We start from the raw sequence: 16,147 nt of genomic DNA, 5'->3' as shown, positions 1-16,147 counted from the left end.
CTAGAAGTGAAATGACATCATAAAAAATGAGTCTGAATTTCATCAGTTATGGGAAATTCACACTGTGCTTTGCTTCTCTGCAAATTCTGGTGGTTTCACTTCCCAGTGACTTAGGCTGCAATTCTGCTTCGGACCATGTGTTTCAAAAGAGAATGACCAGAGCAGGCAGGTTCCTGGTTTAGTGGCATCTGTTTACCAAGGAAAATGGATTTGAAGGAACTATCAATTTTACAGCTTTGTATTTATCAGTAATTAAGCATCTCAGTGAGACAATATGACACATGTTGTTAGCTAGGCTCCAATAATTTGTTCCTAACATTCAACTTGACTTATAAATTGAACTACTTCTGGCTTTTAAAGAGATGAGTCTTGAAAAAGTGTCTGGAAAAACAAGTCTTCCCTGTTTAAATTAGGAATGTGCCAAATGACTGGCAGGTACTTGATATATAATTTAAATTTAAAAGAGGAAGAAACAGTTCTAGATAAAGATCTCCAGGGATATCTAGGGGAAATATATGCACCTATATTTAGCTTATCCCTGGTTTCAACCCCTAAATGCACACACAGCAGCACGCACCTAGCTTTTGAAAAGAACAGGCCTTGATCCTTTAACAAGCTCCACAAAGCTCACTAATAAAGCTACATCCTTGAAGTTACATCCTTGTTAATCACATACATGCTCCCCAGTTCCTTCTTTGATACACCAGGCTCGCACAGGTACATCATTGAGCTGCAAATGTTCAGGAGTCCTTCGAGAAGGAAGCCAATGGCGGGTGGTCAGTGGCAGATCCTCCACAAGAATCATGACCCTGGGGCTTTGTGGTGAGAAGGGAGGAACCAGAGATGTTACTCAATGGCTGAGGGTGACATGGTCAAAGTGTCTTGCTAGAAATGTGCTCTTTCAAGCAACACAGAAGAGGCAGACAGGGTCGGACCTGTGAGTTAGAAGAATGTCACGGTAACTGGTATACAACTTGACTAGGACCTGGACTAAAGCTGTCACAGAGCATCTGTGGTGGGGACAAACAGATTGTTGTAGGAGGGGGCAAGGAAAGTCATGGGGAGAGACATCAAATTCCAGTTTGCATACTGACTCTTAAAAATGCTTTGCAAGAACTTGTGTGGAGAGAGAGGTTAAGATGGAGAAGGGAGGATGGAGAAACAAAACAGAAGTGAGGTTTGTCTTGGAGGTGGAGAGTCCATATATGCTGTTTGACTAGGGAGAAGGTGGAATAAAGGGAGGGAGAGATTGCTTGAAGAATAGGAAGTCAGCCTGATCAGAGCACTTTTCATGGCTTTTCACATTTTGCCCTCTGTGAGGGCAAAAGCTGAAGGCGTGAAAATGAATGGATCTGAGCCACATGTGGATGTGGGAGGACAGGTCTCTCGCTGGGACAGAAGGAAGAAGACCTGAGCTAACACCCCCATTAGCAAAGGTTGGGGTAGAGAGAACAGGGGGGTGAGGCTGTGCCTATGGGGATTCTTTTTTAAACACACTGGCCTTAATAAAAATGTCTTCCTTTGACTCCTGTAGGACCCAAGGAGACACCACACCATGGAAGTCACTATCAAGAGGCAATTCCTAAGTTTTGCTGTTTTCCTGATGCACTGTGTGGTCCACAAGGCAAGCTGTGAGAAAAGCAATGCCTCCCCCCTGCACTTCACTCACTACTTCTACAATGCCACCATCTACGAGAATTCAGCCCCCAAGACCTACGTGGAGAGCTACGTCAAAATGGGTATTTACAAGACAGACCCTGAGTGGGACATCAGGTACAGAATAGCCTCTGGAGACAACACTGGTCTCTTTAAAACAGAGGAACATGTGGTTGGGGATTTCTGCTTCTTGAGGATAAGAACCAGGAGCAGCAACACAGCACTTTTAAACCGGGAGGTCAAAGACAGTTATATGTTAATAATCAAGGCCACAGAGAGCACATTTGCCTATGAAGCCTGGGCCAAAGTCTTGATCCATATTCTGGATAGAAATGACTTGAAACCTCTCTTTTCACCCCCTTCCTACAAAGTCTCCATCAAAGAAGACACTCCTCTGAAAACAGTGGTCAGCACACTCAGTGCCACTGATGCTGATGCTGGACAAAACGCTGAGTTCTACTACACCCTCAACACCAAGTCCGACCTATTCACCGTCCACCCCACCACAGGAGCAGTTATGACAAAGAGTAGGCTGAACAGTACCCATCGAGGCAGGCACCACCTCCAGGTTTTGGCTATGGACAGAGTAGGAAAGATCACGGAGAGGAACGACTTTGGGAACCTGGCTGATCTCGTGATCCAAGTGGAGTCATCTGCTAGGAAACCCCCCTCTATCTCCTCCGTGAAAGTGACACCGCCTGACTCAGCTGAAGACTTTCTCTATGCAACTCTCTCTGTAGAAAGTGGTGACTCAGAAGCAGGGATAGATTTGATTGACATTGTGGATGGAGATCCGGGAAGGCATTTCAAAGCCATCAATTCCTACTTTGGGAGCACTGAGTTCATGATTGTGTCAACCAAAGAGATCAACTGGCTTCTTTATCCCTTTGGTTTCAACCTCAGTCTGCAAGCCAAGGACAAGAGCAAGCCACCACTGTTCTCTCCTATTAGAGTTATCCATATACCTCCCTCCAAGTATGTCTCTGCCAAGTTTGAAAAAGAAGTGTATTGGGTCCAGATCAGTGAATTTTCCCCAGCTGGAAGCCAAGTTGTTATGGTGAAGCTCACACCAGCCTTCCCAAAGCTTAAATACATTTTGCGACCTACTTCTGACAGCACAAGCTTTAAAATCAATCCTCACACCGGACTGATAACTACAGCCAGAGCAATGGACTTCCGTGAGCAGTCTCGTTTTGAGCTTGAAGTTACAACCAACAAGAGTCACACATTCACCACTGTTGTCATTGAAATCACTGACTGCAACAACCACGCTCCGAGTTTTAGTCACACTTCATACCGTGGGGCCTTTGATGAAAATGTTCCTCCTGGTACCAGTGTCTTAACAGTAAGGGCTACAGATGAAGATGTAGGAGACAATGGCTTTGTCACCTACACCATAGCCAACCAGAAATCGGTTCCCTTTGTCATTGACCCCTATTCTGGTGTCATTTCCACCTCCAAGTCAATGGACTACGAGTTGATGCAGAGATGGTACCATCTACGAGTGTGGGCATCAGACTGGGGCTCACCTTTCCGTCATGAAACGGAGGTGTACGTCTCCCTCATGCTGAGCAATGTCAATGACAACGCTCCTGTGTTTGAAAAGGCAAGCTGCAGTGGCACCATCCCACGGGACTTCCCTGTTGGGAACCCCGTGGCCACAGTCTCTGCAATCGACAGCGACGAGCTGCAGCGGATCAAATACGAAATGGTGTCTGGCAATGAGTTACGGCACTTTGAACTGAACCCCATCTCTGGAGTTATATCCCTCAGGATATCCCTGAGAGATCTTCCTTCTGAGCAGCCTCTTTTCTACTCTTTGAAAATAACTGCAACAGATGGAGAGAACTACGCTTTGCCAACATCTGTGAACATCACCGTGGTCGGGCCAGGTCTCCCCATCAAAATGCAGTGTGAGGAAACAGGAGTCTTGAAGCAGCTGACAGAAACTATCATACACTCCATGGAATCTCAGTCTCAAGGCATCGGGCAGGATGCTGAAACATCTCTGAACTTGCACCTAATAAACCATAACACTCCAAAGTTTGATGACAGCTTTCCACGATCTATTGATATCATAGAGACTGTTCCCATCAACTCAACTGTTGCTGACCTTTCAGCTATTGATCCTGATACCGGTTTTAATGGAAAACTGGTCTATGTGATCTCAAATGGAAATGACGACAGTTGCTTTACCATTGACATGGAACTGGGTCTCCTTCAAATCCTTTCTCCTCTAGATCATGAACGAACCAGCTTCTACATTCTTAACATTACTGTGTACGACCTTGGCACACCACAAAAATCATCTTGGAAACTCTTGGCTGTGAATGTGTTGGATACCAATGATAACACTCCTAAATTCCCACAAGGTGCCTACTGGGTGGCAATACCGGAATATGTAGCAATAGGGACAACAATAGCTCAACTGAAAGCAGAAGATGCTGATACAGATGACAACGGGAGAGTAAAATATTCCCTCCTAACCCCAACCGATAAGTTTGTCATTAACAGTGTCACTGGAGAAGTGACAGTTACAGGTCCCCTGGATAGAGAATTGTGGCCTTGCTATGTGCTGAAAATAGAAGCTAGGGACCAGCCCAAAACAGGCTACCAGCTGTTCTCTGTAACAGATCTCATTGTCACTCTGGAGGATGCAAATGACAACACCCCACAATGCCTCCCAGCCCTTAACAGCGTGAAGGTCCCAGAGGACCTGCCCGTGGGGACCATTCTCCTGTTTCTAGAGGCTTTTGACCCAGACTCTGGCTCTGGAGGTGAGGTGAGATACAGCCTCATTAATGATGAGGAGCTGATGTTTCATGTGGATAAGCTGACCGGGGCACTCCGGTTGGAAAAGGAGCTGGACTATGAGAAGAAGGACTCTTACAATCTAACCGTGCAGGTCAGTGACGGTGGGAAGCCCTTGTCTCGCTCCTCCCTCTGCCACCTAGAAGTGAACATCCTTGATGTCAACGAGAACTTGCACCCACCACGCTTTGCCTCCTTTGTCTTCAAAGGCTGGGTGCAGGAGAACAGCCCTGAGGGCACATCAGTGATGATGGTGACAGCAAAAGATACCGACAAGGGGAAAGACGGAGAGGTTCAATATTTCCTCCGAGAGGGCACTGGCCTGTCTGTCTTCCGCATTGAAAAGGACACAGGTAATGACAGCTTAGTTCTGTGGGGTACAGTAAAGGCTTAAACTACATGGTGTGTTTGGCCTGATTTTAGAGCCAACAGGACATTTCTATGTTGTCTCTGTTTACCAAGTTCCACGCATCCAAATCTTTCTTGCTTGTGCAGTGATATGCAATGTGCATCCCTGTATCTGTGGTAGAGCAAGCAGGGTTTGTCCCCTTAAAATAATGGAAAATCAATGTCTCACTCCCCGCCCTCCCAAAGTCTTCCCTTTCACTTGTTTACCTAGGTCTTCCCTTTCACTTTTGTACCAAATTACCCTCAGCACAAGCAAGCCCTCACCTTCCACACAGTCTCACAGGCATACAAGGTTGGTGCCAGAGTTTATATCTGCAGCAAAGACCAGAACACAGACCAGAGGCACAAACTGGTCTGGCATTAAGGACAAAGTGGTTTGAGTTCCTTAAATCCCTCACAAGCACTTTCTGTCACTCTTCTAGGCACCATCAGAACTATAGGACCACTGGACCGGGAAGGAACGTCTCACTACTGGCTGACAGTGCTAGCTCTTGACCTGGGAACAATTCCACTGTCTTCTGTGACTGAAATTTATATTGAAGTCACCGACACCAATGACAACCCACCTCAGATGTCCAGACCTGTCTTCTATGCCTCTGTGATAGAGAATTCCCCACCAAACACGTCTGTCCTTCAGCTTGATGCCTTGGATCCAGACTCCAGCTCAGAGGGAAAACTTACTTTTCACATCCTAACCGGAAATCCTCAAGGGCTCTTCACCATCAACCTCATTACAGGTAAGAAAGACTGACCCGACTCAGCATCTGTTTTTGAGGCTTCCAAGCGCCCAGAGGTTGTTACATATTCAATAGGAACAGCCCACACAGCTGCCTTTGTCACACCTCCCTCCTGCAGAAGTCCCAGTCTCCATACGGACTCTGCAGGGAGGGTAAGGATTGAAACCCTCAACCTGAGGGCTGCTATTTGCATCCAGGCAGCTCTCAGAATGACACAAATGTTCTCCTTTCAAACCCCTGAACAGAAGCAAGCAGTTGCTTCTAATCTTCCCCCTTATAAGTACCTGCCTGGTTGCAGAGCCTGAGCCAGGAAACACCCTTCTGGAGGTGACTATCTGTTCACAGACCAAGGAAGGATTAATGAAAATGAATCCCTCTGCATTTAAAGGCTCCACCCATTCTCCAGCACTGTTAATGTAGTAAGTGTAGTAAGCCTCTTCTGCCATCTTCCTGGACTGTATCTTTCATCTGAGGATTAATTACCAGATCTTTTAGAGCCATCAAAAACCTGCTGATGTTTTGTGTAAACAGCTTCCTCAAACTATCCCAGCAGAGCTGACATTGGGCCAGTCTGGCAAGGAAAGTGGTGCCGAGCCCTTCACACCATCAGCTCCTGGGAGAAGAGGGAAGGGAGGGCACAGAGCCCGAGTATGGGAGAGGATTAATTGCATGACTTTGATCTCCTGCAGATGATAAAAGCAGTTCACCTACTGCAGTGGGATAGAAGCCTGCTCTCAGCTAAGAAGGGAGCTGGATGCAATGCAAAGGCTAGTGCAGCCCTCACTTACATGTTACTGCTGATGTGATGGCTCTCTGGCAGTCCTCTACAGCTGGCTAGGAGGGGAGTGTTTAGAAAGAAATCCTTATGCTGGAACACTGAAATCCTTCTGGTTGCAACAGATTCATAGGGTGCCTCTACATGGTACTACAGAGATACACCTGGAGATGTCAGCTAGCTGTAACCACTGCTACCTCCAGTTGTACCTGTTGCCACTGTCAGGAGCTTTTCTGGCAGGTCAGGGCATTGCTCTGCGTCCAACTTTCCCACCGAATCCAAACATCCATGCACAACTCAGCCACATAGGGAGCTTGCACAAATGACAGCTTCCATGGAGAGGTGCCCTCAGAGACCCTATTTGAGAAGACCCCTGTCTTTTCAGTGAGATGTGGACCAGAATTGGCTATTGGGACACCAGGCTAGCTCCCCTCAATCTGCTGAGCTCCACCTTGCACCCATGTACCCTGTGGCAAACTCAGCCTTCCCTGTGCTGCAGGCAGCAGGCAAAACTTCCACCCCAGTGTGGCTGCAGCCCTACAAAGCCACTGCTGGCTGCCCTGTTTTAAGGTAAAATAAGCCACACTGATCATTCTATAAGGAGCCACCTCTAAGCCAACCCTTTAATTCTCATCTTAGACAAAAAAAACCTCCCTGAGGTCTGAGTCATGTCCTACCCACCTCTCTGCAGTCAGGGGATTTGCATGTGAGGAGTGATAAGTTTGTCAGTCCCATAAGAAACCCATGAGCCGATCTTATCTCTTGGACAGTTGCTTGAGGTCTCTTCTTTAAACCCTGAGCTTGGAGGTCATTTAAGGACCTGTTTCCAAGCCTGGTGAGAATTCAGTTATCTAATGCTTTACTTGCATGTAACTCAAAAGAGCAAATAATTACCCACAAACATTGGCAAAAACTGGGCAGTTTATATCCTCCTGATTCCAGTATCCAGAGAGAATTAATCTGCTACTACTGCCAGAGAGAATATCACAGCCTGTCCAAACTTCAGTGCTGTAGGCAGCTTATTGCAAACCCTGTGGTGTTTTCACTCTGCAGACAAGGGCATGCTAGTTGCTCCGTTAAGTAGAATAAAAAATACAATCTTTGGTCTCAGCCTGGTAGTGCAGCATTGGAAGATGAACTTCTTGTCTTTCAGTTCCTGGTCATTCACATCAGTGCAAGGTTGTATGCAAAAAAATAGGGCAGTGTAAATCAAATTCCTTATATCTGAAGAGAGGAAACACTGCAAGTATCTGAGCTCCACAGTACTACTAGACCACTAATAATTATTCTGGATTTTTAGTTAGGACATATCCTTTGGTTTTCAAGTGCAATAATTGCATCTTTTCTCTCACTACCCAGAGAAAATGATCACAAAAAGACCCTGAAACAATTCAGTTCTTGAAGTGTGGGGGTCTGTGAGTTCCAGATTGCCAATACTCCTTCTGTGGTCAATCCCAAATCCTACAACAGCAAAAGAGTTTGATTAGGCAGAACTGCTTATCAGTGATGCAGCTGAATATCTGACACATTATTCGTTATTCTCATGATTTGAGCATGGATAATCTGTGTGTGCCAGGAGGTCCTGGATCAGGAGGCTTCTACACGTAGAGAAGACTGTGAGCAAGACCTCATCCCCTATCCCATGCTGTCGTAGAAGGACAAATAAGCCACATCAGAACCAAAATAAGGCACAGCACAAAAGGGCCAGAGGTCTGTGACAAGCTCCCCGGGTCTCTCCTAGGCAGGGAACTCCTGGTAGGAGCCCCTTGGCAGAGGGAGAAGAGGAAGAAGCTTGTTCTCATCCTGTGTTTTAATAGAAATGAAGGTCCTGATTTACTGTTACAACAGGCACATCTACACAGGATAACCCTGCAGAGTAGCCCTGGATAATTATTCAGGGCACAGTGCCACACTATTGCAGGTAACCTGTTTCTGATTCTGCAGTGAGCTTGTTCTACTATCTTGACACAAGGGTGGGTTGGCCAGTGGAGACATACCCAGCAAGGCCCCTTGACTTCTCCTGCAGCTTTGCAAGGAGACAGGAACGGCCATCCTAAGTGTCCCTCAGCAGAGCTTGGCTCCTCCAGCATCCCTGAACTACCACAGAAGGGCTCTAAGCTTTTCCAGCTCTCAGTTCCCTAAAGAGGGTGGAGAAAAAGAGAGGGAAAATAAATGAAAGACTAATGAGAAGAGGGAGTAAAACTGTGCAGTGAGATGAAAGCTTTCTGCCATTGGCGATGGAATCTCTCCAGCCCAGCTTGGCAGCTGGTGCAGAGCAGTGTTTGTGGGAGACAGAGAGGAGGTAGGTACGTAAGGAGGCAGATAGAAAGGGAGAGAGACAAATAGTGTTTGGGGTATTCTTTCTTTCACTGGAAAGATTTTGGGCTTGTTTTGTACAGGGTTCACAGTCCCTGGTGTAAAGTGGGTTCCAGTCCAGAAAGGACTCGGAGAAATGGGGAGGCTGTGGCAAGAAGAGTCAGGATGAAGCCATTCATCCTGGTGGAAGGGAGAATCCTTGGACTATTCATCTCCAGCTCTTATCTAGTGCTTGTTTTCCTGGAGCTTCTGTCCACGGGCTTCCCCAGGATGCCTGTGGTCCCCTGTGTTTCTGTGCACGGAAGGATGTCCAGCCTCAGCCTTCTCTTTACATGTGAAGGATTGTTGCACTGCTGCTCCCTAGGCCAGTGTACCACCACCTCCAGCTGAGCACGGAGTAGCGCAAAGCAGGGTCAGAACAAGAGGGGAGGAGGTAGGAGAAGAAAAGAGAAGATGAAATGGAAGCAACAATAGAAAAACAGAAAGAGGACTCCAAGAGAGCAATCTTTCCCCTTCTCAGGTTCTTTTGAAAGCCCCAGTGCCAGCAAACCTGATTCTGGCTATTTTAACTATCTTAGATTTTCCTCCCCGCAGCAAGGGCAGGGGGCCAGCAACCTCCACCCCAGCCCTGCTCTTGCCAGCAGAAGTTATTATTATTTTTTTGTTCCCTGACAACAATGCACTGTTAATTTTGCTGCTCCTGTTCCAACACGACCAGCTTTCCTCTCTCCCTTCTCCAGGCAGAGAGCGGGAGAATTGCAGGCAATCCTTTCCCATTGCCGCGTGTAGACAGGCTGCAGGAGCAGAGCTTGTGCCTGTCTGCATGCAAAGAGCAGAAGGGATCATTTCTGGACCTTCAGGGGAGTGCAGAGCTTGGCTAATAGGCCACGTGCAATTAGGATCTTCAACAGTTTTGTTCAGTCTCTGTAGGGCTCAGCAGAAGACTTCAGGGCCACATACAAGTAGGCAAATAAAAGACACCCACTCAATCACAGGTCCTGGGAGATGGGGTTTTCCAAAGAGATGGGGACTGCGCTGATGATTGGCACACACAAAACACTCCAGTTAAAAAAAGAAAAGCTGAACATGAACTTCACAGGTCCCTGTTGGGGGGCAGCAAAAAGAACCGAGGAACTGTTTCCCTAGGCCACGAAAGTTGATGGCAGTTCCCCTTTAATAAGAGCTTCCACTTCCATTTTAGCCCTCTGGCTTCACAGGGTGTATAACCAAGTAGCAACAAATACCAACACGCATTAATTCCAGCTGGCTTCTCCCGAGCACCGCGTCCGATCCCCGTCTCCCTGTCTCTGGGTGCTCAGCCGCCGTGTGAACACTGCTGGCAGCCTGTGCACCTTGGCAGCCACTCAGCACCCCGGCTCCGTATGGGAATTACAGTCATTAACCGTTAACCACAGGAGTTTTCTGATCTCAAGGCAGAGCGGTAACTGGCTTCGGAGAGGGGAGTTGTGGGAGCTGTGATTGAGCCCAGGGTGAGGGACAGAGGGAGTTTGGCTGGGGTCAGGAGGAGAAGCCAACCCTTTGACTTGTGACTCACAGGTATGGAGCTAAACCCAAAAATGCCATCTGTTAAGCCTCCCAGCTGGAGCCTGGTACAGGGCTGTGACAGAGAGTCGAGTCAGCTCTTGCTGCACAGGAGATCTGAGCATCTTCACTGGTGCGGACATTCAAGATAGGCATTAAGTTCCAGTTCACCTGCTTTCACTGCAGTCCCTCTTCTCCACCTCTAGAAAGCTCAGCTGTGGTCAAGTTTTCTTACATTTTTATCATTAGGTCATGAAAGAATTTGAGGGTGTGGCTGGGCAAATCCAAATAATCACTGCAGGGTGGTTTAGGTTACCTTCCATCAGCTGGCAGGCAGTAACCAAGTACAAAGAAGGTACTGGTCTGTGGTAACTGAATTTTGCAATCCAATAGCCTAGGAATATCCCCAGTGTGCACAGAGGTATTGGGTGGCTCCACTGTCAATATCTAAACTATGTGTCCTATGGGCTTGTTAGACCAAAATTATCAATCATCCCCTGGAGCTTTAGGCTTTGTCTCCTGTCCCATCCAGCCTGTTGGCAATGAGGACAGGAGCATTGGAAACCTCAGTGAACCACAGCTGCGATTCCTTCCTCAGACCCCCATTGAGAGAGCATTTCCATGAACACCAAGAGTTCTGCTGCTCCTGGAGCCCTACAGCTCCCCATGAGCCAGGGAGGGATTCAAAAGCTCCTCAGCCGGTGTGCTCTCAGGCCACTGCTGAGATCTCTTCACCAGCTGAGAGGGGCAAGAGGAAGATTTGGGAGAAAGAAAAGAAACCCCCATGACTTACATGCAGAGTCTTTCAAATCTACTTGTCATAACACATTAAGGACCATTAATTTACGATTGTAAAGGCATCAAATAAATGTTTAGCGCAGCAGCTGATGCCAAATATGAATAATCCCAGAGAACAAGTGGAAACAATTAACAATAGGCTTGTTTCAAGCAGCTGCTCTGTGCTCCCTCCTTCAGCTGCCCAATGTTTCCTGCAGACATTTCAAATTTTCTCCTGCCTATCATGCTCAGGCAGCAATAAACCAAGGTAGTATGATACAACTGAAAACAATACAATTAATTAAAACTTTCTGGCTTAGGACCAGAAGTGAGAGTTGAGATGGGTTCATGCAAAACTGATTGAGAAATCTATCAGGATGCACAAGAACTCACAGAACTGCAAGTGTATCCTGCCTCCCATGCAAAGCGTTTCCCAGAGTGGCACGAGCTTGTGGTGGTCAGGAAAATTCACCCTGCCTTTCATTCATGTGAGGAAGCAGGAGTTCCCTTCACAAGGAATAAACACCATGGTAATGGTGACCACTGGGAGGAGGAGATGGGGGGGAATGGGCAAAAACACAATGTCAAGCTGGAGATTGACAAAATCGTGCATCATATTACAATTTCCATCATCTGTTAAGCAGTTGTGAAAATGGATGAGAGCTGTTTTATCCCCAAAGGTGAAGGGTCAAGGTGCCTGATGAGGACTATTATCAAACCAGACATGGAAACAAAGGTCTCAGCTCCATCCTTTCCACACTTGCACATCAGCTTAGTCATTGACCAGCCAAAAAGAGGCAATTATGATGATTTTGTTTAAATTAGTTTATTATAACCATAATTCCTCCCTCCTGCATCCAACCTATTCCCTGTGGTTAAACTAGTGTGTATTTTTTAGAAATCCCTGAAATCCTGCATTAGTTAGAGGCTTCACCCTGTCTCTCAGCAAGCCAACATCATTATCAACTGTGTACCTTGCTTTTAGCCTGAATGTGCTTGTTCTAGCAGCAGAGGGTATTTCCCAAGACAGGAGACAAACCCTTTGTCAAAACACTGTACATTACAAAGAGCAAGGTTCAATAGGAGTCCAAACTTCTGCCAGCACACCCAGAATGTTTCTTACTTAGATACATAAGGAAAGTTTTGTGTTTGAGGCCCTGCAGCCTTCCTCATCAAATGCCTTGCCACATGGCTCAGACAACCCCCAGCTGAGGTAGGCGGCTGGTAAGGGTCTCCCCCTCTTCCTCCATGGTCCCTGCAATCAGAGGAGCGAGAACAGCACCTCTGCACAGGGATTCACGCTGGAAGTGGACAACTTGCCCTCTGGAGGTATCTGTCTTTCTCCTCTGATCACAAAAGGATCCTGAAACCAGGCAGGCAGGCTGGCATGGGGCACACAGGGATGTGATCTGCCCGCGCTTTGGACACCCAGTCTCAGAGCTCAAGTTTCTTTCTTGGCAGGTCTGATTTCTACAACTTCACGGCAGCTGGATCGAGAATACAAGGCTGAACATATCCTAGAGGTGGGTAATGATTGCAATTAGCTTTATTTACCTACAAGTGTATTAAGTCCTCAAAGAGCTTTCCTTGCAAGTTGGAGCACAGAGAAAGAATCTCATCCCATCAGCTCCCAACTTCTGGGAAACTTAATTAAACAGTGTGCGTTGCCCTAAGAGACAGCTGCAGCAGCACTGCGGGGTTTATTATTTCCTTACTGAAGACTGAGCAAAAGGCCATTCTGGAAGCTGTGGGAATGCAGGAAGAGGACTGGAATTGTCCTCTAACAGGACAATTATGGGGGGATAGCAGGACAGTTATGGGGGAAAGAACAAGCCAGGGAAATCCACCCTCGCTTATCTCGTTGTATCAGACATCGCTGTGTAGCTGTTACCTGCCCCCATCCTCAGCTGCTCCGAGCTATGTGTGTTTGTGTCAGAGGGTTCTCGATGTGCTGCAGTCTGCTCAGGTGTTTGAGGGTAATATGTTTCTTTCTGCAACACAACATGCTGGGAGCATGCATGGGCAGAGCAAGGGGAGGATGGGTGAGAACTTGCTGAGCCACTGCAGTACAAACGTTTTCAGTTGTGTGACCCCATAGACCAACAGTCTGACCTAGTAGTGGGGTCTGACCCACTGCCCGGGGCAACTGCAAGCAGGAGCCCTGCAGACACATCTCCCTGTGCCTGCACCAGCCTTGCACAATGCCAGCTACAGCCCCCACGTTTTACCCTACAGAGAGATGCAATGTCTCTAAAGATGTTTTTTACAGGGAGAGTGGTGAGGGGCTGGAACAGGCTGCCCAGAGAGGTGGTGGATGCCCCATCCCTGGGGATGTTCAAGGCCAGGTTGGATGGAGCCCTGGGCAACCTTGTGTAGCTCCAGGCCTGGAGGTTGGTGGCCCTGCCTGTGGCAGGGGGGCTGGACCTCAATGATCCTTGGGGTCCCTTCCAACCCAGACCAGTCTGTGATTCTATGGTTCTATGATTCCATGTTGAGCTACAAACACAGATCCACATGAAGACCCAAGTTTAGTCATTGCCCATCAGGATGAACGCTGGCTGCTCCTGTCCCAGGCCACAAGCTCTGTCACCTACTCCCTTTGCTTGCTGGCAGGTGGCTGTTTCTGACAATGGAGACCCAGCCCTGAAGTCTACCAGCAGAGTCGTGATACAAGTCCTGGATGCCAACGACAGTCCTCCTAGTTTCCCCCACAAGCTCTTCATGGTGCAGCTCCCCGAGAGAGAGGCCTCGGAGATGCCGCTGCCAGTCTACAGGCTGATCGCTTCAGACCGTGACCAGGGTCAGAACAGCCAGATCACCTACACCATTGAGGAGGAGGAGGAAGGAATATTCACCATCAACCCCACAACTGGCATGGTGTTCTCAAGGAAAGCTTTTCCTGCCTCTGAATACAACATACTTACGGTGAGATGAGAGAGCAACTGAGAGCACCAATGGGAAGAGATGGGTGGAGAGGGAAAGAGAGGAAAGGCTGCAGAAACAGAAAATATAAAAGCAGTAAAGAGATGGAGAAAATGCAGCAGGGGGAGGGGAGATTGAACAAGACAGACTTGGGTTACAGGGGACAAACTGGGAGGGAATGATGGGAAAGGCAGAAGGTAAGAAGTTATTAAAAATAGAGGATAAATTTCAATTCAACTGTCCAGCCCACTCTCAGAGACGAACACAGTGATCCACAATCCCACATGGATGTGGACCTGAACCTATCCAGTCTTTGGGTTTCTTTGGTTTTGGCACTTTGATCAGGCCATGGTGCTTGGATACAGATTTAAAGGGCCTCCATGCTATGTGGGTCCTTGCAACAAGGCTTGTGATCCAGCTCTCTGCTGTGGATTGATCCTGGCAGATTTACTTGATGATCATGGGGAATTTGGGTTGCACACCTCTACCTCAGAAGCAGCCTGAGCATGTGCCTCTGGGTCAAGATGTGTTTTGTGGGATTATGGGCACACTCGGACCCGAAACTCCTGTTGGGTGGGAGAAGTGGCTTCCCATTGGGGCTCCCATGGGGCTAACCCAGCCTTCTCCCTGACTGTATGTGCATTTCCTGGCAGGTCAAGGCAACAGATGGCGGCAGCCCACCACTTTCCTCCCATGTGCGGCTTCACATCAGCTGGGTCACCCGGCCCGGCCCTTCCTCGGAGCCACTAGCTTTTGATGAACCCCATTTTAACTTTGCCGTGATGGAAACAGATCCTGTAAACCACATGGTGGGAGTGATCGGCATCGAGATGGGCCCCAGCCAAGTGTGGTTTAATATCACAGGTGAGACACAGAAATTAAAGCAGGGCAGTGGTGTCTGGGAGCACTTGCCCCAGCTCCTTCGGCTTTCATCACCCGCATGCCCGAGCTAATGAAGTTGTTTGCTTTAGGTGTAGGTGAGCTACAGGCAAAGCTTTCTCACAGACACTGAAAGGCTCAAACAGCAACAGGCAAAGCTGCCAGTCCAAGGGCTCCGGTGCCAAGTGCAATTATCTAACACGCTTTTTTAATGACATTCTGAGACTTGCCAGTGTTTGAGGAGTTCTCCGATGTCGCGTGAAAGGCAGGGCATGCCAACACCAGCTCCTCCTGGGAATCCAGTTTCACTGTCAGTTGTGGTAAAACAGCCTGAGAGGATCCAGGTGCCTGGCTGTGTCTTGCAGACACCCGCTGTCTCCCGTCTCTGCCGAGCCCATAGTCCCCACAGGGAGCAGAGAGGGAAGGAATCCTCATGGAGCTGGTCTGACCTAACTGGTGAGGCATCTGTGACATCCCAGGGATGACTTAGACATGAAACGTGAAGAAGATCTAGGGCCTCCTCTGAGACACATGATGTTAGGGCAGAGGGGATGTGGGCTGTCACCCCAGGGGACTCGCCAGCCAGCGCGTGTGCAGAACTGGTACTACACAGGAGGGCCAATTGTGCTCATGTAATTTGTTGTTTTGAAGTGGTGCTCCAATCTGCCTTGCACAGCCTTTCCCTGACACTGCCTGCAGGGCTTGCCCTCGTCAGACAAAGCCTTAATTGGGAGAGTGAAGAGTTTTTCCTGTTACTACGTTAGGGCAGGGATAATGGTGTATAAATACAATTAAGCAACAAGGGATACAACGCTACAAGGAGCAGACAACATCAGTGCAAGGCTTTTCTGCCATTAGCAGTGTCATTAGCAGTGCCTGCTTGGGTTTGCAGAGTTAAGGGTATATTCCTCCAAATGGTATCCCATCATTTCCCTGCCAAGAGCTTGCCCGCATCCTTGACCTCATCTTTACCAGGTTCCAGTGCACCAAGTTCTACTCAGGGCTTCCTTGGTTTCTATACTGGTGGAAGAGGACAGGATTTCATTTTCACTGCTAGGGAAGCAAAGCATCACAGTAGCTGGCAACCAAGCAGGTGATGCAGAGATCCAGGAGCCTTCAGCACCTCATTCAAAAACCTGCCTTTCCCAGTTCATAAAGGCTCCATCACTGGGGTTGATGGTGTCTGCAAAAACTCTGACAAAGCAGCATCTTTCTTCATCTCTTCCCTTTCCTGGGCTTCCTCTTTCCCTCTGGTACTATGCAAAGCAAGCCCTTCTGTCTTTTCTTAGGGAAAAGGCATCCATGGATCTCTCTTTGTCTCTGC

The 16,147-nt window shown here is 48.0% G+C and overlaps 1 protein-coding gene across 1 annotated transcript in view; it reads left to right on the top strand.

The window, feature by feature from the left end:
• Positions 1–1,555: 1,555 nt before the first annotated feature.
• FAT2 (FAT atypical cadherin 2) overlaps positions 1,556–16,147 on the top strand; it is a gene marked incomplete at its 5' end in the record, with an annotated part of 46,135 nt that continues 31,543 nt past the window's right edge. The window contains 5 exons of the mRNA XM_084268855.1: positions 1,556–4,820; positions 5,298–5,612; positions 12,484–12,545; positions 13,636–13,947; positions 14,598–14,808. Coding sequence (XP_084124981.1) covers positions 1,556–4,820; positions 5,298–5,612; positions 12,484–12,545; positions 13,636–13,947; positions 14,598–14,808 — 4,165 coding nt within the window. The remainder of the gene's footprint in view (positions 4,821–5,297; positions 5,613–12,483; positions 12,546–13,635; positions 13,948–14,597; positions 14,809–16,147) is intronic.

The sequence above is a fragment of the Gallinula chloropus genome (genome assembly GCF_964237585.1).
Source record: "Gallinula chloropus genome assembly, chromosome: 10".
NCBI classification, from domain to species: Eukaryota; Metazoa; Chordata; class Aves; order Gruiformes; family Rallidae; genus Gallinula; species Gallinula chloropus.
This window is presented reverse-complemented; position numbering and strand designations above follow the sequence as displayed.